This window comes from Aulonocara stuartgranti, assembly GCF_965226115.1.
Source record: "Aulonocara stuartgranti genome assembly, chromosome: 22".
In the NCBI taxonomy this organism is placed as follows: Eukaryota; Metazoa; Chordata; class Actinopteri; order Cichliformes; family Cichlidae; genus Aulonocara; species Aulonocara stuartgranti.
In genome coordinates, this window is record NC_138957.1 from 16,610,175 (window position 1) to 16,636,023 (window position 25,849).

General features: G+C 41.0%; 2 protein-coding genes across 9 annotated transcripts in view; both read right to left on the reverse strand.

Annotated features, from left to right (window-relative positions):
- Positions 1–452: 452 nt before the first annotated feature.
- asb4 (ankyrin repeat and SOCS box containing 4) lies at positions 453–3,452 on the reverse strand (the record flags this gene model as incomplete). The annotated part of the gene is made up of 6 exons (XM_082522444.1): positions 453–1,132; positions 1,432–1,545; positions 1,633–1,880; positions 1,974–2,216; positions 2,303–2,602; positions 2,909–3,452. The coding sequence occupies 6 exons, from the start codon at positions 3,450–3,452 to the stop codon at positions 944–946; spliced, it is 1,638 nt and encodes a 545-aa protein (XP_082378570.1). The 3' UTR covers positions 453–943.
- A 675-nt stretch (positions 3,453–4,127) lies between these two features.
- Positions 4,128–25,849, reverse strand: part of ppp1r9a (protein phosphatase 1, regulatory subunit 9A) — a 53,359-nt gene continuing 31,637 nt past the window's right edge. For 6 of the 8 annotated variants that reach the window (XM_082520794.1, XM_082520796.1, XM_082520792.1 and 3 more), the window contains exons 7-20: positions 22,912–23,064; positions 19,964–20,017; positions 19,059–19,288; positions 17,232–17,328; positions 15,625–15,760; positions 12,428–12,513; positions 11,577–11,709; positions 11,429–11,489; positions 9,064–9,111; positions 8,901–8,949; positions 7,387–7,506; positions 7,062–7,085; positions 6,594–6,776; positions 4,128–6,203 (exon numbers count right to left, since the gene is read on the reverse strand). In XM_082520794.1, the coding sequence (XP_082376920.1) occupies positions 6,021–6,203; positions 6,594–6,776; positions 7,062–7,085; positions 7,387–7,506; positions 8,901–8,949; positions 9,064–9,111; positions 11,429–11,489; positions 11,577–11,709; positions 12,428–12,513; positions 15,625–15,760; positions 17,232–17,328; positions 19,059–19,288; positions 19,964–20,017; positions 22,912–23,064 (1,557 nt within the window). In that variant the 3' untranslated portion in view covers positions 4,128–6,020. The remainder of the gene's footprint in view (positions 6,204–6,593; positions 6,777–7,061; positions 7,086–7,386; positions 7,507–8,900; positions 8,950–9,063; positions 9,112–11,428; positions 11,490–11,576; positions 11,710–12,427; positions 12,514–15,624; positions 15,761–17,231; positions 17,329–19,058; positions 19,289–19,963; positions 20,018–22,911; positions 23,065–25,849) is intronic. The other 2 variants (XM_082520797.1, XM_082520798.1) reach the window with 2 other exon arrangements.

A 25,849-nucleotide genomic window follows, 5' to 3' on the forward strand; every position in this document is an offset into this window, starting at 1 on the left:
CTCCCCGCATGACGTCACGTTTAGTTTCATTTTTTCAATATATTCTACATTTATATCCTCAAAAATTGATATGGAGCAAATTAACTACTAATAACCTCTTTCAGTGGGTTCAGACGCTGTAGAAACCTTGGCTGTGTTATTTGCACTACTGATTAATCATGAAGCTGCTTTTGTTTTCAGGGTGCACTGTGTCACGACAGGCAGTGTTCGAAGCTCTGTCCTTCTAATTGGACACCTTCTCTTTATACAGACAAAAATGTCAATCCACAGCTCTCATTTAACTTTTAACGCCCCCATAATTTGGTCCTTATCTTTGAAAAGACCAAATGGTTGTTATTTTTGAATGCAAGAAATTCTGAATGTGGTAGTTTGTTCTCATAATAACAACCTAACAGAGAGAAGGCAACACTAGGAGTCGTTTGGGTTGGAAAAAAAAGAACTTACTTTATATATTTTTCACTATTTACAAGAAACAAAATTTCGGTAAGAATTTTCTCACAATATATTACAGGGAAGTTATTTTTTGGGCAGGCCCTAGCTCCACTATCAAGCCTTTATATGTATTACATATATCACTATGCCTTAAGATTCAGACTAGACACACCATTGCCATCTATACAACAAAAACACCAATGAGGAGGATTTAACATCTGGAAGCATCTTAAAGCTATTTTAACAAATCTCCCCTCCGACCCGCCAGCTGTCCTGGAATGTTAGCAGCTATTAACTAAAACACAGAAATGTCTCATCCTGCAAGCACAAAAAATACCTTTTTTTGTTCTTTTTCTGTGCTTTCTGAGGTTTAAATAAATAAAATGTTAATGATGATGATGTTACATCTTGCACCACTTTTCATTTCCACAGTTAGCGGAGAGGCACTTAATAAATGTTTCTATTCAGGTCATTAGGCCTCATTCTGCACATCAGAACACCAGAGTCTCTATCAGTACAGTATCCCCTCAGGTTCTAGTAATAAATACTTCTTCATGGATAATGGCAGAGGCAGCTGTGCTACTCCTCTGTCACAGAAACTGCCCAGGGCAGCTCTGATGGCACATCTGGAGAGGTGAAGCAGACTGCGAGGAGCGTCAGTGCAAACAGCAAACAGGGAGTCGTAGAAGTCTTTATGGCGCTGAGGAGACAAAAAGAAACAGACGCTTTTGTTTAACTTCAATGAGAGGGCACACTCAGTCATATTCAGCTAATGTAAGCTGAATTTAAAGGGGCAATACACTAATTAACAGTTGAAAGGCATCAGATAGCTTTGAATTTGTTCATCTATAAATATTTCATCTTTTAACATTCTTTTCAGTTTTTACAATTTTTTAAATTATAAATTAGATTTCTTACACAGGATTACGTTTTTTCCTTTTTAATTTCAGTCAGTGTGTGTGTATTGTATTTAAAGAAAACAGTCTTTATTAGCTCTACCTTGTAGCAGTCATCAGGAAGAGCAGCTCTCCACTTCCTTGTGGGTTTTAAACTGCTATAGGAGTTAACCAAGATTTCTACAACTCTGGGGTAGTCATGGCAGTTCTGGAACACCTGTGCAAAACATTAAAGACTTTGTGGTTAAACATATAGTATAACGCAGATCATTTCAGCACAAACCCACATCATCATCTTCTCTACCTTGTGGAACTGTGGTGGGTAAATCCGTGCTGCATTGTAGTTGAGCAGCAGCTGAAAGCAGAGGTCTGGCATGGCCATAGGCCTGACTTCCGTCACTTTAAGGAGATACTGAATGGGAGAACAGCCGTTGATGTCCATGGCTCGAGAATCTGCCCCAGCCTCCAGCAGCATCTTTATCAGGACGTGATCGCAGTTCCAGGCAGCTTTGTGAAGAGCTGTTTTGTGGTCTGCCTCCTGAATGTTGGGATCTGCAACAGAAATCAAATCTGAAACATTGCAGTGGAAGTAAAGGGGGGGGGGGTTAAAGTCAAAGTCAAGGAAACCTATCTAGAACGTCTTACCAGCTTGATAGTCCAGCAGGAGGCGACAGACTAGATGATGGTCTTGGCTGTAGGTTTGCTCCTTAGTGTCAAAAGCCCAGAAGGCTGCAGTCACCAGAGGAGTCTCCTGCAGAGAGTTCACTGCATTCACAGATGCTCCATGAGCCAAATAGAGAGCCACCAGCTCCGGAACACCGAATCTGGCTGCCGTGTGTAGAGGTGTGTCCTCTTCGTTGTTGTGGCTTGCTTTGTTGACTTTTGCACCTCCATGAGAGGGAAAAAAACATTTGGTTGTTGTTTTAGTGGTTTCTGCAGTGACTGTATTTGTGCTTCTACCTTTGCCTTCTCACCTTTGAGGATAAGTTGCTTGGCACACTCTACAGACTCCCGGGTAATGCAGTAGTGCAGCGGTGTGTGCCCGCTCAGAGACAGGCTGTTGACCTTTGCCCCGTGAGCCAAAAGCAAGGGCACACAGTCTCCATTGGACACCTCGCAGGCCACGTGCAGAGGCGTCTTCCCATTGGGCATCTGATTGACAGCTGCGCCTTTCTGAAGGAGTACCAGCGCTGTCTCCACAGCATTGTACATTACACATACATGGATACCCATGGCCCAGGACTTTTCCAGTTTGTAGCCGGGTAGCCAGTATCCTAAAAGAGAGGAAGTAACTTTCAGCAACAGTAAAGTTTTTGTACTTTTAATTCTTCATAATTACAGCAGTTTCATCTAAGTGCTTTGTAATGTTTGAGTTACACACACACAATCCAATATATTGCATTAAAGTGTGTGCAATAATCCATCCTACGTACTATGGTTCTATGGAAGTTTTGCACCACCTAGTGGTCAACTTACCGGACTGCTTACCAACAATGGAGAAGTGTGAGAAATCTCACGATCTGCATTTATACTCAGCACACACACACACACACTCACAAACACACACAGTTTTCCTGCACCTTGTTTGTACGAGGCGAGGACCATGCTGGGATCTTCCACCTCCAACACAACGTCAATGTCTAGTTTGCTGGTTTGTAAAATCTCAAGGACTTCCTGTGCGTTGTTGGTCTGCAAGGCCTCCAGGAACCGTTGCTTCAGCTGTTTTTCAGCCAGTTTTCTGGGACTCAAATCCTCCATGAAATCTCTGTCCAAAGGCCCTAACGCTGCCCAATCGTCTGGCTTAGACGCTAATATTGTCCATAAAGCATGGAGTATGTTGGAAAGCAACGCACAAATGTTGACGATGAAGGATTCCAGCATACCAACCATTGCAACAACTCCATCAGCCCGGCCATAGGAGTTGCATAGAGAAAGAAGACAAAAATAAAGCAGATGAAGAGGGGCAACAAGTGACAGCAGTGCGTCGTCACTGGGAGAAAATAGTCCTGGAGAGAAATTAGGATGAACATAAATAGAAAGCATAGAGGGTGGGATGGGAAAGCTAAAGCTGGCTGACTCTAGACCAGTTAGTGTGCTGGGGGGTGTCCAGTGACAGAAGGGCATTGTATTGTATCCCTTCTATCAGTGGATGTGGTAAAAAATAATCAGCTTTATGAACCTGAGAGAAAAAAAACAACTCTAATATTTTTATGTGCGTGTCTGACTGAATAGGACACATGCAGAAGAAGAAAAAAGAAGAAGAAACAAAAGCAAACTGTGGACAGTGGCTGCACATTTTATTCAGTGTGACAGGTAACTGCCCTTTCAAAGTTTTCAGAATGTGACAGCAAGGCAATGACAAAAAAAGGAGGAGGAGGAGAATAAGCACAGCTTTTTTTTAAAGTGAAAGCATGGCTAGCAGTTTGTGGCAAATATCTTTTTGCTATCCCTACATACATAAAAAAGAAAAAACCTTCCAGACATGATTCATCTGTGTCTCTGCCCGCCGGGAGCACTGAGGTCCCATGTATACGATGGTTTCATCACGCCTGGCAAGATCGGTCAAGCACATAGAAAAGATTTGGAATCCCGTATTTAGCTCAGGTCTGACCTTTAAGCATCCTCAGCCCTCTGGAAAACAGCGCACCCACATTGACACAATACAAAACAAGGCTTCTTTAGGACTCTTACAGCATATTGCTTTCAGTGTTTAACTATACATACAAAAGAGTCTGCTGACTGGTTTGTCAGGGTGTGTGTGGAGGGGTATTAATAGAAGGATTCAAGTGTTACAAAACATTTCATGAGAATACATCATGAGCAGTTTATTAGAGTAGCACGGGAGCAGCACTATGGTGGTATTAGAGGAAAACCACAAGCACAATGGGACTATACTACTGACTTTTTTCTCTCGTTGCAATATCGACCTTTAAATCCTTCATTTGATAACAGCCATTTGAATTGAAATCACTTTCTGATCACGTTTGGCAAAAGTAGGTAATCATACAATTCTGGATAAATAATTATTAAATGTTAATAATCCTCTTATTTCGTTATCATAAACAATAGTACACTGCTTCATTAAATACAGAAATAAATAAATAATAACACAATCTACTATCATGTATACCCGCACTGATACCCCATCTATTCTTCTCAGCCTGTTAGCAGCACACCAGACAGGGTCATTAAGATAAAGATATCATCACAGCTGCCTGCATATCTCTCATGGTGGCTGTGGTGTCTCTACATTTAATGTAAACCTATAAAATAATTCCTGGGAATGATAAAGAAGTAACACAGGCAAAATGTCTCTCGTTGAGCTTTGAAATCTTAAAATAAATCGTTCCAACAATGATGAACCAATTTCAGAATAAAGTCCAAAATATATTCCGGCTGTAAAGTTCAATTCCACTGTAACATCAAAGTTTTAGGTGAGATCATCTTTAAGGACAGTTTCTGCACTTTAGGTGTCGCACAAAGCATCTTTATGGCAGCATTACAAAATGTTATTTTCAGGACATTCCAGAGAAATCTGCATGACAAAGCATCGGAGATAATAAAATGACACGAATGAGGACGTCGTTTAGTCTATCGTATGTGTCCTGACGCTTGCACAGAAGAGGGCAGAGTTTGGAAAAATTCTACTAAGCTGAAATTTCTAAAGGCAGCGGCAGGTATTACTTTGTTACTGAGAGAATATAAAAAGAGGTCAAAAGCAGGTTACAAGGGGGAGTCAAAGCAACATTATGCATTTAAGCAAGAAGTTTCATTTTTATCAACTTTTCTGTTTTTTGTGGTTCGGGTTAGGTAAGTTACAAATGTAATAATTACACAGTACCTGAAATCTCTATTAGAACAAGTCCAGTCAGTTTAGTATGTCTTCATCATTTATACTTTAAACGGCTTGAGTATGGTACATGTATACGGTAAGGGGCACTGTAAGCCAGTACGCAGGTCAAATTTACAGTGGTTGCACTTCCAGTGTTCTTACAAGAAATCAAAGCGCTCGTTTCTCCCAGCGAATCTTTAATTTCCAGTTCAATTCCTTTAGGGAAGTTCCAGTGTTGCCTTATTCAGTAGTGAAAGTAAGCAGCATGGGGACACCTGGTGGTGGGAGATGAACACTGCCTCATGTAATCCAACACAAAGACCTGAACTGTATGTGCTTCGTAAAAGCCATAAAGAGATTCCGCTGATCTTTAGATTTGAGCAGGATATACATAAGTCTATTGAAATGGCACATCATCTACATCCTTATTTATCACTGTACATGTCTATGTCTAAAGGTGCTATGATGGGTAAGAGAAGTCTCTGGAGATGATGTGGTAGGTTACAGAGATAAACTTTTCACAGGCGCACTCTGGATATGAATAAATAAAACCAATTTACAGCTATAAACAGCAAAACAGAATCCATAAATTCTGGCTAAAAACACAGGATGGGTGTAAAATGAAGCAAATGAAGGGCACCATTCTGTTATCCAACTGATCCTTTTGGTTTCGTTTGGTTGGTGAAAAGGTCACTCAACAACAACTGGCAGCTGGGTGTGGAGCTCCACCTTTCAGAACTACTGAACTACTGAGCGGGCGTCCCTCGGGTTTTGTTTGTGGGGCCTGCTGACGTTCTGTTCTGCGAGATGCTACTTGATGTGGTGCTACAGTAAAGCGGGAGGTAATCTGGGGGCTCGTTTCACTCCGCCGCACTTTCTTTACGTGCATCTTTCTGCTGCTGCTCCAGCTCTCTCTTCCGCAGCTTTTCGCGTTGTTTCTCCATCTTTTCTTGGTTCCTCTTGGCCTTTTCCATCATAACTTTGAGGTCTTTGATCTTCTTCTTGATCAGTGTTCGATCCTGGGAAGAAGTGACCCCAAGAGCCTGAAACAAATTAGCAAAAATTGTTTTATATTTATCTCATAAGTATAATTATTTCGCTTTATTTTTTTTTTATCCTTTATATTTCTTTTGCCAGACCAGTTATGCTCATCTCATAAAAACACTTTATTGTTAGGCCTATACCCTTGGAACTACTTTTAGCAGCAATGAAGTCATAGTTTTCTGAAAACATGTATCAGTCTCTCACATAATTGTGAAGGAATTCATTATCTACTCTTTATGGAGGTTTCATTTATAAACAGCCCTCTTAAGGTCCTGGCATAGCCTTTTAATTACGTTGTTATCTTTGAGGACTTTGACTGGGTCATTGTGATGTGATCTGTATTCGAAATCTAATTAAGATGCATTTAATAACAAAAAGGTTTCTGTTACCTTGAGCTCAGCACTATTCAGCTGAAGCAGCTGCACTCCATCTATATTTTTGGCAGTGAATTCTGGAATATGGTGTTCTAAGTTTAGGCCCATAAGCCAGTGGGCCACTTGCTGTGAAGTCCATTCGGTAATGCTGCGGTTCTGCCACTGGTACTGCTTTGAAAACTGCCCCTCGTCTAGCATCTGAACATACATGACAAGGAAAAGAAGCACATACGATAAAAAACCTATCAGCTCCATCTTTAGTGCTTAATTTGGATGAATAATGGGCTCAAACCCAGTCAACAACATCAAAAATTCCACCGATGCCTACATTCAGCACGTAGAAATACTGAAATTCTGGGGGCCATGAAGAGAAAAAAGATCGTTCCTCACCAAAGATGTGTAGCAGTGAGACACAGACAAATGGTTTACACACAGCTCAACAGACACAGAGACACGCATGCATTAAAAGAACCTCAGTCTCACCTCATCATCTATCATATCCAGACTCTGAATGTTGCAGCATAGAAAACAACAGAAAATGATTGGGTAGTTAACAGAACAGAAATGAAAAAGCTACCTCTGTGGTAGCCTGGCAAATAAAAAAAAAGTGCTTTTCTGCAGTAAAAACAAGATAAGCTTTCGTGCAATAATGTAAAGAAAAAAAAAGAAAAACTTTCTGGATGTTTTCTATAAGATTACACACTTTATGCATGGGCTGATTTGAACCAGCGAAGATAAATAAGCTTGTATTTATGGTTTGTGTTTCCATATTGAACATCCACGAAGAAGTTTCGGGAACATTTAGTACCTCATCTGAGGACAGCACCAGCGTGTGTGAGCGTCCTGACATCTTGGCTTCACTGAGCAGACCGCTGATCTCTACTGAGCTGCTGCTGCTGGCACTCAGATCATCGCACAAAGTGGGTGCCTAAGAAATCAACAACACGTTCGTAAGACTTGTGGCGAGCCAACTGGCTCTGCGGCTGAATTTAGCCGATTAGTTGGAACGCTTCTCTGTTATTGATGTTTCTGTGCAGCGTTATGTGAAGCCCAACACGATGTAGATGTTACAAATGTATTTAAGAATGATTTTTTTAACCTGAGAGAGCGGACGGGGAGTGAATGAATCAAGAAAATGGAGGTTTTTTTCTCCCAGAATGTAACTGATGTGCTTCATCGCCCTGTTTTTAAAAAAAATTATGTTTTAGGTGTTTGACAAGCTCCAAGAAGGAGTGTGTGCATATCTGTAATTTTTTTAAAGATGCTTGAATAGTATGCAAACTATAAATTTGGCTGGAATTTACGTGGACACAACACTGCCCTGCAGAGAAACTTTATTTGAGCTACTGAACGTTCCTTTTTTCGCCTGAAATACACAGGTTTATAGTTTCGGTGATATATGGCTAAGAGTGTAGAGCTATTTCTTACGCTCAATAACATACAGTAGCTTAACTCAGTCCTTTTAGTCTCAGTACCATCTGAGGTCAAAGTGAGACTAATCTCAGGCTTAGACTGTCAGCTTTCTGGGAGGACTCCTTACCTAAAAGCTCCATAAAAACATAATTAAGAAGAAGTTCTGATAAGATTTATCTTCTCATGTGCACTCTTCTTAAGCTGAGGGTGTCTTGGGAGTGAGAGAGGACTGAACTGGTGCAGGATCAAAAATAATCTCCTTTTTAATCCTATGGTAACCCCATCTGATATTACACAGGATTAGCCAGTTTTCACGTAAGTTCCTACAACTTTAATCTTATTGTATCAGGATGAGGTTTAACTGATTTTATACACATTAGAAAATGAACTCATTCACACTGTGATCAGATTTTTCTGCTAAAGTTAAATTAACACCTAAAATCAGATCATATGTTTGCTAAATCATTATGTTTTTTTTTTACTGAGTTTCATCGACTGTTACACAATTAATTGGGCAATTATAAAGCAAATTATGGATTTCTATGGCTTTGGCAAGGTAATTTCCTTTTATATAAGCCCCAAATTACATCTTGGGGTACAAAATTATTTCCATTTCAATTGTTTGAAGCATTATTATTAAACATAAAGGAATACAATACCACATAATGTGAATAGGAGAAGAAGTGTGGCCATGTGAGTGCAGTCTGTTCAACAGAAACTACACAGTACATTAAAGCTACAAAGTGAACAGTAACCTGCAGTGAAAATGCAGAACTTGTTAAAAACTGCACGGATGCCAAGAAGACTTTTTTAAGTGCATGTATAATTGTGCACCACAAAGGGCAAAGCAGACTATTATTCAGAGAGAATCACTATTTACCAAGGTACCAATGACCAAACCTCACACACCTTGGCCTTGAGGTACTCTGGACTGTTCTCTGCTGACGGCTCTGTGGAGCTGAGAGACAGAAAGAGGTGCAGGGAGTTCCGAAATCAGCCATCGTGAAGTAAACATTTTAAATCCTCGTGTTTATTAGATGGAGGGAGACAAGGAAAATGCAAACAGTAATACCTGTTTCCAGGTGAAGCTCTGGGATCTTTGTCCTTCACTTTGGTTTTCCTGTGAGGAGGTGGAGTGGAGTTGAGTAACATATGTGATGCAATTTTTTTGTTCATGTGCTTTGTTAACTATGAACCTTTAGTAATTATTCATACAAAATGACTTCCATAAAAGATCAGTTGTTAAATTGTCTCTCTTGGCTCCTGACGAAGGCGGTCGCACTTTTCTCCTCCCCCTTTCCCTTATCTTCCCTGCTTGGCTTCTCGTGTCCTTGTCTAGTCTCGTCTACTTTTCTACTCTTGCCCTGGAACACTCTCACAGTCTGTTCTCTAAAACCTAAAAGGGGAATTATGGATTTGATCAACTGGTCCCTGAATGCAACTGACACCCTCTTCTCAACGAGAAGCCTGGGCTCGGGTGAGCCTGAGTGTCCTGGAGGGACGTTCCCTGCCGGATACACGATGGACGAGTGGAATAACTGGAGGGTCCTGTGCCTGGCGCGGCTGTCGATCGAGGACATTGAAGACATCTACCTTTTCGGAACCATGATAACAGGGTTCTTGCTGATCGGAGCTGGCTTGGCCCTGGTTTATCGAAGATTAAAGAAAGCAGAATCGGCTCTTCAAAACCCCACAAGGCTGCCCGCTGTGATTGAAGCGATGGGACGACTTGTGACTTCTCGAAACAGGCTCATTGAACGCTGCACGGATAAGATCTTGAAGCTTGAGGCTGCAGTGAAAACTCAGACTAAGACCTATGAGCGAAAATTGGATAACATCATGGAGAAACTCGCGGCTCTCCAACGGGAGATTGAGAGACCAGTGTTGGACTGTTAGAGCGGCTGTAAAATTGACATGCAGTTGTTCGAACTAAAGGAATGCTACAATCATTTCATCCGGCTACCATATAGGCGCCAGCTGTGGTCTCAAGGCTGGAGCTGAACAAAACAAATTTTCACTCTGAGAACAGACTGTTTACTTAGCCTGGCAGGGCGAAGGACACTCTCTCAGCTAAACTCAGGACACACACACACACACATACACTGATACACACTCATCCCCCTCCATTTCCAAACGCCTTCGATGCTTGTCCTCTCCGGGGTAGATGGCGGGTTGACTGGACCAGTACAGACGCTGCAGGACCGGATGTGCTGTCTACACCGGCTCTCTCTTACCCTTACCCACCCCAGTTGCTTGTCTTGTGTTTCTATGGTGTATTGACAGTCATGTGCTTTTTGTGCTGGGGTGTTTTTTTTCTGTTCTCAAACTGTTCTCCCAGTAGGAGCTCAGTCTGAGTTTTTTTTCTCCTCCTCTCACCTCATGTTTTGTATTTTCGTTGTTTTTTTCCTATCAGCCTACCTCTCTGACATGTCTTCCCAATGTGATGTTTGTGTAAAGTTCGGTCAGAGGGTTCCTTTGTAAATGCGCACGTGCCATTAGCGTGCTGCCTGCTGTAACCTATAATTTCTTTCATGATTAATAAAGAATTTCTGATTCTGATTAAAACTGCAGACGATAAAAGCTGTAAATAAATACAGCATGTTTTATCTGCTCATGTGTGTTCATTGCTCAGCATGTTTGTAAATGTTTATCTGGTTCATTTAGGTACACCTGTTCAACAGCTTGTTAAGACAAATGTGTATTCAGCCAATCACGTGGCAGCAACTCAGTGTATTTAGGCATGGCAAGAAAATCTGCTGAAGCCAAACTGAGCATCAGAGTAGGCTGTGGCTGCAGGTAGTCTGGAGTTTCAGAAACTTGGATGTTCCTGGAATAGCATCTCTAGAGCTTACAGCATCAGGAGACCACACTGGGTACCACTTTTGTCAACTAAGAACAGGAAACTAATGATGATCTGCTGCAACATTTGAATGTTGGGTTCAGAATTTGGCAAAAAAGCATAGATGCATCCTGCTTTCTACCAGTTATTGAGGCTGCAGGTGGCGTAATGGTGTGTGGGAATTTTCTTTATATATTTTGGATTCCTTAGCATCAACTGAGCATCACTTAAATGCCACAGCCTACTCGAGTATTGTTGTTGACCATGTCCATCCTTTTATAACCACAGTTTACCCATCTACTGATGGCTGCTTCCAGCAGGATAAGACACCATGTCACAAAGCTCAGATCACTTCTAACTGGTTTCTTGAACATAACATTTTAGCACCTTACCAAAAGGGCATCCAGCCCAGTACGAGTAAGCTGTACCTAATAAGGTGCCCAGTGAGTGTACACAGCACTGCTCTTTTATACGTGATCCTTGTGTTTGATTAACAACTTCATTTATCAACTTCATTTGACGACATTTCTCTGGACAACGTACGATGCATCAATTCACTCAAAAAGTTAACATGTCATTGCATCATCTGCTGTCTTACCCAGGGTCCAGAGCTGGTCTCTGCTCCTCCAAACTCTGAGAGGGGCTCGGAGACTGAGAACCTGTGATAAGAAACGCCCCATACTGACATTACTCCTACATCAAATGATGAGCTTAAAAGAGTTCTGCATGGATCCAGGAGTGCTAACCGTGGAGTGTTTTTCTGGGGGAGCCCTCTGGACTGGCCTGGACCCTAAGTGCTGGAACTCCTCCATCGCAAGAGGCCACACTACGAAACGGACCAGAGTGGCTGTGGGATTGACTTCCACGACCTTCAGAGATCTAACAGCAGAGAGAAGAAGAAACATCAAGTTAATTTAAGAGACCATAAAAATGTGAAAAATGTAACTAAGGAGAGAGCGAAAGAAAAGACAAGCAAAACCTCCAAAGAACTCCCACAGAACGAAGAGGAAATTAAGTGCAATCAAAGAATAAGAGATCTGAGCAGCCAGAGCTGCGCACTAATCTGACAGAAGTCACTTGACATACTTTCACCATTTCTAATTCCTTGCCCTCTTTTCCCCAGGAAGCGCCACAGTGCCTTAGCTTCTGTGTTCCTGCCAATTCTGATCCAGTTCTCGAGTTGTTTATCTAATCTGAACTTGCTGAGTTAAGTGACAGCATTAGCCAAACCCGAGCCTTTCATCCAGAAAAAAAAGACTGTAGCTGTTATTATCACACTGGGAGAGACAATAAGCTGTGACAGAACCACACACTCAATTAAAGTGGCAGAGCAACAAGCGGCAATTAATCCATTAGAAGGAATAAAGTGGAATGGACAGGGGTTAAAGGCCCACAAACACGCACATACCAAACACCCTGTGGTGAAATCTGAGACATATTAAATGTAAGAGTACGCTAATGAGAATAATGGAGCTCGTTTGATTAAAAGTCACATCTGTCTGCATCACGTCTGTTTCATGTTTCAACAGTTGTTAAATAAGAAATCGTGTAACTGTGTTAAGGTTTCACTGAGTAAAGGAAACATGTTAATACAAACCTCGTCTGTGGAGCAGATGCTGTCTCTGGGAACTCCTCCGTAGCCCTTTATTTTGCTGGGTGAGTGGGGAGAGCCCTCCTTCGTGTCTAGAGTCACACCCACACACACAAGAAATGGTGAGCAAAAACAGCTTTTGGTATACCTGAGCACATCCCTTCATGATGACATCTGTCCATCCGTGATGTTTGTTTTTTAAATTTTACTTTTTTTAAACTTCTTAATTTTCCCTGACCCCGTGTCGACACCCACATTAAACACACCTATTAAAAAAAACCATCAACTCAGTTAAAACGTCCAAACTTCCCCCATGAGCGACACTTCTAATTAGGCAGACAATTATCATCGTTCTCCTCATTCCCTGAGTGCGCATGGAGATGCTGTCAGATGAAACAAAGACTGAATCACTTAAATTTCAAAAAGATAATTTCAGCAGACCCTGTATTCTCCTCCCACGTGTGCTCTCTCCTTTATATCCCGTTCAAGCCGTATCCCTTGGCCCCTCTTGTTTTAATATACAGTGGGGCAAAAAAGTATTTAGTCAGCCACCGATTGTGCAAGTTCCCCCACTTAAAATGATGACAGAGGTCAGTAATTTGCACCAGAGGTACACTTTAACTGTGAGAGACAGAATGTGAAAAAAAAATCCATGAATCCACATGGTAGGATTTGTAAAGAATTTATTCGTAAATCAGGGTGGAAAATAAGTATTTGGTCAATAACAAAAATACAACTCAATACTTTGTAACATAACCTTTGTTGGCAATAACAGAGGTCAAACGTTTACTATAGGTCTTTACCAGGTTTGCACACACAGTAGCTGGTATTTTGGCCCATTCCTCCATGCAGATCTTCTCGAGAGCAGTGATGTTTTGGGGCTGTCGCCGAGCAACACGGACTTTCAACTCCCGCCACAGATTTTCTATGGGGTTGAGGTCTGGAGACTGGCTAGGCCACTCCAGGACTTTCAAATGCTTCTTACGGAGCCACTCCTTTGTTGCCCAGGCGGTGTGTTTTGGATCATTGTCATGTTGGAAGACCCAGCCTCGTTTCATCTTCAAAGTTCTCACTGATGGAAGGAGGTTTTGGCTCAAAATCTCACGATACATGGCCCCATTCATTCTGTCCTTAACACGGATCAGTCGTCCTGTCCCCTTGGCAGAAAAACAGCCCCATAGCATGATGTTTCCACCCCCATGCTTCACAGTAGGTATGGTGTTCTTGGGATGCAACTCAGTATTCTTCTTCCTCCAAACACGACGAGTTGAGTTTATACCAAAAAGTTCTACTTTGGTTTCATCTGACCACATGACATTCTCCCAATCCTCTGCTGTATCATCCATGTGCTCTCTGGCAAACTTCAGACGGGCCTGGACATGCACTGGCTTCAGCAGCGGAACACGTCTGGCACTGCGGGATTTGATTCCCTGCCGTTGTAGTGTGTTACTGATGGTGACCTTTGTTACTTTGGTCCCAGCTCTCTGCAGGTCATTCACCAGGTCCCCCCGTGTGGTTCTGGGATCTTTGCTCACCGTTCTCATGATCATTTTGACCCCACGGGATGAGATCTTGCGTGGAGCCCCAGATCGAGGGAGATTATCAGTGGTCTTGTATGTCTTCCATTTTCTGATGATTGCTCCCACAGTTGATTTTTTCACACCAAGCTGCTTGCCTATTGTAGATTCACTCTTCCCAGTCTGGTGCAGGTCTACAATACTTTTCCTGGTGTCCTTCGAAAGCTCTTTGGTCTTGGCCATGGCGGAGTTTGGAGTCTGACTGTTTGAGGCTGTGGACAGGTGTCTTTTATACAGATGATGAGTTCAAACAGGTGCCATTCATACAGGTAACGAGTGGGGGACAGAAAAGCTTCTTACAGAAGTGTACCTCTGGTGCAAATTACTGACCTCTGTCATCATTTTAAGTGGGGGAACTTGCACAATCGGTGGCTGACTAAATACTTTTTTGCCCCACTGTAGCATACATGGGCTGCATCATTCATCTCACTGCTGATGCAATCACTCTGCTATCCGCTGAACTGCACCAGATATGGTGCTTCTTCTACTGTTCTGACGGTTACAGCCACTGAAATGAAGCCAGCGGAGCTTAAAAAGACTTGAGGAGAACAAAGCCTGACAGAAACCCTGACAGATGGGCTCAGGACTGATTAGTTGTTTGTTTTTATTTGCAGTAGTTCAGAGTGAAACTGGAGTCAGAGGTTCAAGTGTGAGGATTTTTAAAATGAAATGGATATTTCTATATTATCTACAATGGAGTGTGTGAGTTAACAGTAAAAAACTGGATAATGCAATGTTTTTTAATGTACTTTAAAAGCAAAATCATCATTAAACTGCAAGATTCATTAAACAAGCTAACTTAGCACAAAAGCTAAGAGAGCGACGGCTAGCCAGAGCTAGTGAAATGTGCTAACCAGCATTTTAAGATCTTTGTTCAATCAATGAAGTGTAAATAAAGAAGGCAAATAATCACCATGATTGCTTTTCTTTTTTAATTTATCAGTTTTTTACTGATTCATACAAAACAAACCAATATATGACATATTCATTAGTGAGCTTTAGAGGGACTGGTAGCAGCTCTGGTTTTACTCCCACTACTCCCACACCTGCTAAGCAGTATTAATTTCACTGACCAGTGATTTTCATCATAGTTTTTGACAATAACTAAATAAAATTAATGCACAGGGACAAAAACAAGATGGAAATAGTCTGGAGAGACAAGATCCAATCAGAATTTATTAAGTTGTGTTTTTGGTTTTTATGCTACAACTAGGACCCATGCTCCCTGTTTCACATGAAAATGGGACACATTTTTAACACTTGTGAGGAAGAGAAGAGCAGACAGACGGACACATTTTGCAATTAATGTAAAGGAAACGGAAATGCTAAACTGTGTTGAGAATCTCTCATCATAATCTCGTGATATTTAAAAGACTAAAACGAAAAGAATTTAGATGCGTAAATTATGATTAAAACTAAATAAAGTTTTAATCAAAAGATAAATTAAAACCACTGCTAAGCTAAGTTAGCTAGCTGCTTGGTTCACCTTTAAATTCCAATAAAATTCTTACAGATGTGAATGACATTGAGCTTCTTGGTAAGAAAAACAAACAAACAAAAAGCAGAACAACAACATATAGAGATATTATACTTTTTCCATAATGGGCAGTTCCCACATAAACAGACCTCTGGCTTGTGTTGCAGCTCGGCTCGGGCTGTGCTGTTGAGCGCTGAGCCTCTCAGAACTGCTGCTGTTGTTGTTGTTGACCTGGATACCGTTCTGCTTCATCAGCTGCATTAGCTCCGACTCTAAGGTTGCAATCTGTAGAGAGGGGCCAACCGGTTGATGTTAATCACCTGTAGGCATATACCTGTCAAACAGCTGCTTTAAAGCGCTGGAACAATTGGTGACATGCTGAGATGATCAGAAAACACATTTATACTTGATCTGAAAAAAGTGGACCTGTAATTCTTTTTCTTATTTTCATATATTTACTGTTACAATTAAATTAAACATGACAAAAGTTTAAAATGAAGAGGTCAGCATCTGTGCATGTAATCCCTATGAGCTACAAGCTCAGGTTTCAAATTACTCCAAACTCTCAGTTTCAGGCAGGTTTTACTAGACTCGGTTCTGTATGATGTCACTGAGGGTGGACATCCTTAATATGGTCAGCTCTGGCACCTCAGAAGATGTTGGAGCTCAGAGGGAGCTAATTCCTGAGTTAATCACGTTCCACAGTAATACCACAGTGGCGACAAAAAGCAAGGAAAAAGGAGATTTCCTCCTTAGAAAGCTAGCTAGGAATAAGCCACTGCAGCCCACAACAGTGTACAAAAGAAAGGTTTTACAGTTTTACCAGTGTTTATGTGGACTGTCACCATCTTCAATTGTATAGTCGGCGTTGGAAATCCAAATCGAGTGGGTTTTCCCGTAAACAATCCTGAGTCATGAATTGGGAAGGGAATGCAGTGACAGCTCTGGCTGTAAACACAGAAGCCTCCCCACCTCTCTGCTGCTCAAACCTTTTGTTTACAAGGGACAGCCAATCAGAAGAAAGTTGGCTTAGGTAGTGGACCTAAAATAGCTTGTTTCATATCCTTGATGAATGAGGGGCTGAACAAAGGAGCACAGACCTAGAAATCAGTTTCAGGGGTTGGCCAAGTGTGTACAAATATCTGAACATATAGTACAATTGTTCCAGTATGTCAGTGTAGTTAAACAGAGACTCTGTGTGTTGTTGTACGGAGGGAGTATCAGAGTATAAAGAGTCTACTGTTTTCCAAAACTCTTACCTGTGCCACCCTCGACTATTTACCCTTTGAAATCCAGTAAAGGAATGAGTGTCGAATGCAAAAAATAAAGGCTTGATTGACAATTCAGCTGTGAAGAAAGGCCTAAAGGTTGATGATTAAACCTCACACCAGCACGATTATCTTTGTGTAGCACTTCCTTTTTATTGAAAAGAGTGAAACGGCAAACAAGAGGCGGCAGAGGCAGTACGACATGTGAGAAAGTGTGACCACTGGGCCTGAGCACATTACAAGAAACACCAAGTGGCAGAAAAAGCACAGGGGGGTGCTCCTAAAGATCTTTATGTCCATGCTGATTATTGGCTTTGAATGTAATTTCACACAAAGCCAGACTGTGTCACTCATTAGCATATTTTCAATGTTATTTAAGGGCAAATAGCTTAATTTTACAAGCCCACTCTGAACAGCTACAAGGCAGGAAGCTATTCAGTTATGGCAAAAATGAAAAGTGGATAGAAAAAAAAAAGAAGATAGCTTACCCTGACTTGCAGTCCCTGGATCTCAGCCAGGTGAGCTTTCTCAGCCTCCTCCAGCCGCCTCCTCTCTGCATCCTCCTTCTGGATGAACTCCACCTCTCTGGAGGAACAGGAGGCGGGGGAGAGGAGATGTGTGTTAACACAGGAAACAAGATACAGCTATAATATGTGCATGTGCACATTTCATCATGTGTGATAGTGCCTTGCCTCTCGCTCAGCTGTGGTAATAAGGGAGTTGAGGCTGTTTGAGGATGCCAGAATGACTCATTTTACCCCGATCACGCTGTTCCCGGTTAACACACACATCTTTTTTTTCCCTTTTACCTCTACTTTACCCCCCTCTATTTGCTTTCCTGTCTCATTTCTTCATCACATCTTAAGTCCTCCCACTGAGGATGTGAGGGAGAGACACAAGGAAGGATACACCTGTGTTTTTTCACTTTAAGCCCCTCCAGATGGATGCTCTCTCCTTAAAGGTGCATTTAAGGGGATCTGAAGACCTCCGTGATGGGAGACAGAAACAATTTCCAGGTCAAAGGAGGAAAGAGCACGCGAGGACGTTTGCATAATGAAAGGCACACAGTCTCTCTCCTCTGCAGCCCAGGCCGAAGGTACAGATCAGCATGGAGAGTTTGTTTCACCGCTTTGCTTCCATTTGGCCTGCAGGGGCACAGCCAATTATATCCAGTCACACTGAAGCTGAGCAGGAGAGGTTCTGAAATCAGTGCACAGAAAAGGAGGGAGTGCTGCACTGCATTAAAATGGAAACACAGTTCTTACTGTTGAACTGGGATAAGGCTTAAAAGAAACATAGTTGGTCCAGCTCACAGATGGAAATGAGGTAGATATTGTTTTTCAGGTTCACTGAGAGAAGTGAGGGTAGCTGTAAAAGGAAAAACAAAGGAATTCATCCAAGTTTTTTTTTAATTAAAACATATGTTTGTAGGATTAATGCTAAAGTACTCATTTGAAAGAGTTGAAGTGTTATAATAAATGTGAGGTTTCCTTCTTAGCTGTTGCTTCTCTCGGCAAGCTGAGAAGAGTACATTTAATGAAAGCACCTAGGCAGAGGTTTCTGACTCAGTTATGCTACAGTAACATATGGAAACAGACTGATTTTGTATGAAGTATGGCTAACTAGACAAAATTTATCGCACATAAGTCTTTTTTTTTGCCCTGATTTCAGTCCCTCAAGAAGTAATCAATGTTTTTTTCTTACATAATATGCAATATTCATAGAATTTGAAACTATGAAACTTTGTTAGGACATTCTTGTCTCCTTCCCATTTTTAATCACTCGGATGTTCAGTTTTTAGTTTTCCCAATGCACTAGCTTCCATAAATCATTTCTGATTAACTGCTAGCACACATTAGCACATTAAAATCTGAAACTGAGTGAAAATAGTGAACCGAACCTGGGATTGCCAGTATGTGACATCATAAATACCTGCAAGATCATATATAATCATATAATATCATATATAATTTATATAATCATATAAAAGACTATAAATAGCCTCACTGAAGTTACCTCATAGATGTGACTATAAATTACAATGATTTTTTTTTAAATTGTGTACATTCAGCATTCTTTCAGTTGGACTAATGTTGTAAGCTCAGATAAATGACCCTAATTAGAAAGTGCATGATTAGTTATAGTAACCTAAGTTGCTGCCGGTGTCCAGCAGACTTACATTTTCAAACTGTATTAGCAGTTGAACCCAAAACACTGTCATTGGTCCAATGCTTAATGTAACTGAGATTTCATTACCGAGAAAAATAAACACAGTGAGAGGTCCAATGTGATCAGTTTAACCAGAGTTCACTCACTTCTGCTGGAAGTCTTTGATGAGCTTCTTGGCTTTGTTGTACTTCTTCTCCAGAGCCTGGTACTGGGCCTGGGCCTCCTTCAGGTGTTCATTGACGGTGTGGCAGAGCGTCTGCGCCTCGATCCAGTAGCTCTCCAGCTTCAACATCCTTTCCTTGTTCTCCTCGATGCTGGCCTTCAGCTGGCTCTTCTCCTTCTCCCAGCGCTGCTTTTCCCGCTCCACTGATGCCAGCTGCAGGACAAAATCAGCATTGTCCAATAATGTCCAACACTATATATACACAACATATTACACATATACACATGCCAAAAAACAGGCACTTTTAACAGGATATGTAACCAATATTAAGTAAGAAGTTATAGACTGTTTTTTAATTGTTAAAACACGAGCTTGTTGGACGTTTTGAAGGTCTCAAAGTAAGACAAAATCAAACCTACAGTTATAAAATCAGCAAGCAAAAGCTAATAAAACTGCCTTTTTGGAGCAAAGACTTATTAAGAGTACAAAGTGCATCACAAGGAACATCGTTACTGTCATGGAAAAAGCTTTATAGGCACCACTTTGATCAAACTGCATATGAATAATACACCGTTATTTATATGCATGCAGGCACAAATGCATTCACAGAGACCCTGACAACACTGAGTGCGTCATGCAAAGAGACAACACTACCTTCAATAGTTGTATAAAGTGTATTTAAAGTATTTTAGCTGTGGATTGTTTCTGTAAAACATCTCTCGCTTATAACACCAAAGTTTATCTCCCAAACATTTCCACCAAGCTTGAACCGCTGCTCACCGGCTATCCTGACCCAAGTCTCACATTGATTTAAAAATCATGTAAACACTGACAAAACACACCCACAACCAGTCGCCTGATTGCCCAGAGACGGTTTTAATCCCTTACCTTGTTTTTCAGTTTCTGGATCTCGGCCTCGGTCACCGTGTGTTTGATTTGGAGCTGTTGGTAGCAGAGGAGGAGAAAAAAAGAAAACAGGAGAGAAAAGAGAGGGCGGTCAAGAATCAAATGGATGGCTGAGCAGGCTCTCTGTGCCGTCGATACAGCGTGATGGACAGAGGCAGCCGACTCTGTCCTCCCCCTGACAGCGTCCCAGCTCCAGCACTGACATGCACTCTCAGAGGAGAGGCAAGGAAAGCTGAGGGATGCATGAATTGCTAAGTAGTTTAAAGAAGCCATAAAGGGAAAAAAAAAGTCATACATTTTCTAACATGGAATAACGTTTTGCATTTTTAATGCAATGTTAAAACTAAAACTAAACTAAAAAAAAAAAATCTAAGAAACTTAGGTGTTAGTTAGATGTACAAGTGTATATGGGTGGTCCATTAGAGGCAGACAGGAAGTTAGATAATGACTGAGCAGACATAAACAGGAGAAGAGGAGATGCAGAGAGAGAGAGCAGGATATGGAAACAAGTGAAAGCTCTGAGAGAAAAGTAGAGGCGTGACACACAGAGCACTGGCCGAACTTTTTTAAAGTACTAATACTGATACTCATACTTTTTTCTAATTACTCCTCCTGAAAAATTCTTCTTTCATTATGTTTGAAAGCAAATATCAAATTCTTATATGTATATACTGAAAAAGTGTTTCTTTGTTGCAATCATTCACTATCTCTGTGTGAGCTGATGTACCTCCAGTGGCAGAAATTAGTTACAATACCAACAGTTCTGCTTCTGTTTAAAAATTCACTTTAAAGTTTACCAAAAGTTACTGTGAAGTTTCAGTAGCGCAAGTTAAGAAGTTTTCACACAACTTCAAATAATTTTGGTAGAATCACATCAGGATATTTTTCACACTTCTCCTTTCTCACATGTCACACACGGCAGGAAGTAGGTGGCAGTGCTAGAAATACTCTGTGAGGCTGAGAAGAGGGAGCTGCCTGGATAGGAGGCAGTGCATGATGCACACTCACTAGTAGTGAATGCAAGAGGATATGAGCTGTTCTGTTCACACGTCAGTGCAATCCAACATCACACAGCTTATTTATTAGGAGACTGACAGGTGTTCGACGTGTGTTCTTAAACACACGGCTACTGTGTAACTCCAAGAAAACTTCAGGGCTCTGGTGCATGTGCAAAAATAGCAAGAGGTAGTTGTGTAGCTTTCGAGGTTCCAATCTTTTGGTGCAAAAGTTAATCTGCTTCTGCATAACATCTTCTAACAACTTCTAGAAATCCTTGGACCTAGTGAGTCTGAATAAAGCTCAGTGATGCAGCAAGTCTAAGAGGGAACAAAGGAAAAGAAATGACTGACTAAAGTGGGTACATGTTGGGATAATGACTGTGTTAGACCTGCAGAGCGTTACATTTTTGCACAGCTTTCATTTTCTAATATAAAGAGTCATCCTCCCCTTTTTTTAAAGAGGTTTGACTAAAACTGGGGGAGAATATTTGGCTGTGTCTACAAATCAGTGGACATCTGATAGATAATTTACTTATCGCTCACTCACACTGGAGTAAAAATAGGACAGCAACTTCCTTGAGACCAAAAAAAAATGTGGTGGTGTCTCAGTGATAGCGCAGATTTCCTTTTTCATTTAGGAGTAGTTTGCAGAGGGTGAGCGCGCGACACCGTCAACCTCTGTGGATCACAAAGCGAATACACTGCACTCGGACTCTGACTGACTGCAGTCAGATGAGAAAAATTGGTGAAGGTTTAAAAATAATTGCTGCCTAAATTATAAATACAGATTTACAATGTGGGTCAATCTATGTAGACAGTGACAATTTATCTCAATTAATCATCATATTATCAGTGAAAGATTGCAACAATTGCAAACTTTAACCATTCGACTCAATTCAATCAGAAACTGACTGTTTCTTATCAACATTTTTTGTCATCATTAAAGTCACAGCTGACTGCAGATGGTTGCAGACCTGGGACCGTTTTAAAGCAACGCCATCACAAGTTTGGTCGTGCCAATTTTTTTCATAGCACAATTAATCATTGCTGTTTCAAACAGCATCTTGTATCATCACATTTTCTCTCTGTCATTTACAAAAGCCTGACAGCCCCATAGTCAACTGCTTCCTAAAAGACTCCAAAAACAGAGGCGTTTAAGAATGAAAGGGAAAAGCTGAACTATGGGAGAGAGGTCAAGAAGCAGAGAAAATGACAAAATGGAGTAAAAGCACACACCCTGAGCCCAGGGAGTACATTATATTTTCACTCGATATCCACTGCAGTGCCTGCAGTGCAGCTGGAGCCATTTGTTAAATGTGTCATACAGCAATTGTGGAAGGCCGGTGGTGCCACAGCGCTGATGGTAACGGTGTTGGAGCGCGAGATTGATATTACCAGCTTTTTAGCAGCATTAAAGCATAAATGAGTTAACTGTCAGTAAATTTATGTTCTGTTTCATTGCTGTAATCTTCAAAGTGAGTTCACTGTTAGCGAAGGTAGCAGAGGTTCAACAAAGAGAGCTTCTATTCTGAGGAACCCAGTGTGTGAAGCGCTGCCAAGATCTGGTTCAAAACCAGCTTTATGGTGTTCACTCTCATTCTTATTCTGGGAGTTTCGACTAAAAACACGGGCAATTAGGTGTAATGAGGACTTACATCACTTTGTGTTCACACCTCTAATCATTCAGATTAGCAATTAGGGAGGGTAAGCGGATCGCAGATCTTAACAAAAGCATCGTTTTGCCAAGTTAAGCAGAGGCTCTATTGTGTTTGTCTCTTCTGTTGTTAAATTTAATTACCTTTTTTCAGTAGCTAAGCAATTCTGGTGGCTTTGCGGGTGTATTTGCAATGTACGCTTCAAACCACTGACAGAGAAAAATGCTGTAGGCTCCCATCAGTTATGTAATCAAGACTCAGCGGCGTTTCAGGTTACCTCTCTGAACTTCTGGTAGAGTTTAGTGGCGTCCAGCTCCGACGGAGACAAGATATCCTCCGTCTCCGGTAAGTCAAACACTTCGATGCTCTTCTCTCCTCCCGCCACTGTTGTTCCTGCCTCCTCCTCGTCTGTGGCGTATTCTCCCGTCTGCTTTAGGAGGAAATGTAAAATCACACGTGGAGACAATTATCTGCATGAATATTTAAAACAGAGCACAAAATATAAATCCAAGTAGCACACACACTATTTTTTAATCTTTACTGTAAAGCACAGATGGTTAATATTATCACATTTATGAAGAATAAATAGAAGCAACCAAGGTTGGTTTTCAGTCTGTCTGTCATTCATTTTTAAATGACAGAGGTTTTATATTAGTAAAGGGTCCCCGGGGTCTTGTAAAAGTGACATTTATTTGCATGCTGTCATCACAAGTCTGCAGGCACAGCAGGAAAGAGCCAGCAGAACTTCTACAAACTTTAGTCAAGGTTGATATCTATACAAACTCGCACAAAACCAGTGAAATGTGTGACAGATGTCACTTTAAGTACAGTGCGAACGCAGCAGCGGTATCTGAGGTGAAATGACTAACTGAACAGGCAATTAGCCACTCCTACAGTGAAGCCAATACAGCTATTAGCATTCACCCTCCAGTGAGAAGTTAACAGGCTGCAGAATAGCCTAAACGGACAAAACAGATAACCTGTCAGGCTCCAACTGTGACATTTAATTATCCAAGGCTGTAATCATGTTGGAGGGGATACACCCCCCCTTGGATTCAACTATGATCAAACTGCCCCTGCCAGTAATTTCTGCAGAAAGCAGTTGCTTTTATTTACTTTTCATTACAAGTAGAAGACACAAGACACCCAAACCTAGATTTGGTCTCGCCAGCAATGCTCTGGTGGTTACAGCCTTGTATTTGTCACCTTTTACATCCTTTCCATCTTCTTTCGTCTGACTACCCGAAACTCTTAAGCATGTTGTTGAAGCCGTCCTCGCTTCACCTGCTACTTTACATAAGTAATGCTATTTTAATGCTGCCGGTTACATAAGATTTAGGTAACCATGCCTAAACTTTGTGTGAAATAAATCAGTTTGACAGCCTGGTGAGCTGAAATTATAATTTCTTTAAAAGTAAGCCATCAGATAAGTTATGCTGACAAAATCTGTCCCTGTTTGGGGTTTTTTTTTTTTTTTTAAATTACTCACCATCTTGCCTCAAGTGCAACAAGGTCACATGTCAAAACTAGTGAGGTATGAGCATCCAGCGGGGCTAACGCTACGACTGAGAAGGCCGGGGTTTCTCAGAAATGAAGAGACTAATGAAAGTCACCGGAAACAACTTATTACTGCAGCTTTTAGTAGTACTTAAATGAAAAATATTTATGTAGGCCATTACACTGCATGTATTCAAGGCAGTTTTTCTCTTCTCTGATGCCCAAAACACTGTATAATGAGTATTGGCAAAAACCATTAAGCACTGGGCCCAAATGGATTTGTTGATTCAGTCTTTGGCTGATGACCAACAGACTCGAACACTTCCAGTGAAGCTGCTCCATGAAACATCTGCAGCTTACTTTTACTTTTACCCCCTGCAAATTTGCTTTCTCATCACAAATACATTTTATAATCTCCATATGATTCAGAAATGATAAAGGCTTGATATGCAACAATTAGCTTATACTGTGAGTTTCCATCATCAGTTGTGTAATGAAATACAGAAAATATTTGTACACTTGTCTTTGTACCCGCGCTCCACATGCACACGTACACACTTCTGTGCCTCTGCTCTCAGCTCTACTCATTACTGTGCCCTACATCTTCTCCTCATCTTTGCCTGCACATCCCTCCAACTATCTCCCAGATAGCAGGGCTCAGGCCTGATTCAGTCACATGCATCGCAATCGAATGGTCCCATTTCCATAACAGGCTCGGTTGTTAAAACAGTGCCATCTACATACATTAAGCTACCATTTACAGATGGTGGAGTTGACCATTAAACACACAAGAGCACCGTCATCTGCACAGTATAACTTCCTCCTACTGAATGTATAAAGACAATCCTTTTTGAGGGTGCCCAGCATGTGATGCACCTTTGACTAGAAGCAGTTTTGACAGATACAGGAGATCTTTCCTGCCTCACACCACGACATCAGTATTTATTTTATTTATGTTTCTACTCATTAAGCTTAACCTATTATATTTAATTCAACTCCATCTTTAGCACAATTTTGCAAACTTATTATTACTTTATTGCTTCATTTTATTATTATTGCTATTCTATTATTTTTTAATTATTAATGTATTTATAATACTAAGCTCTTCTACTTTATATGTTGTGTTTATTTTTTTGGCTGCTGTAACAGTAATCCTCCAGCTCCACCCTTATTATTATTATTGTTTTAGCACATACTACTATACTGTTAACTTTGATAACTGAATTATTTGTCTTTCTGTCACTATTATTTATTATGTTGAACATGACAAAGATTGCATGAGATTATTTAGAGGACCAAAGGTTGAATATAAGACTTGTGGGCTATGCTTCCATTTAACTGTTAACAGATGGGCATGCATGTGTCTGCTGCATGTCTGTTGTTAAATGCACTCCTCCTTCCTCTTGGGATCCGATTCTAAGCACCAATAAAGAGCTGAAGACTCTGTTGCAGCCCTCAGATTGAGAAATAACTCCCACCCACCCAATGACTCTTTCTAATATTTATAAAGATTTTAATATTGATGAGCTCTTTTTACTGCCACACGCATCTTTGTAATCCTTTTGCAACCGTTTATCCTATCAGCAGCAAGTTATGGATGCCTTAGTGCTCCACAGAGGCTGATTTTGATTCATTTTACAGCAGGCTCTAATCGATGTATGGATTAACAAATTTAATATAATCACCATTCTTTTGTTTATATGTCCATGTGGGGATCT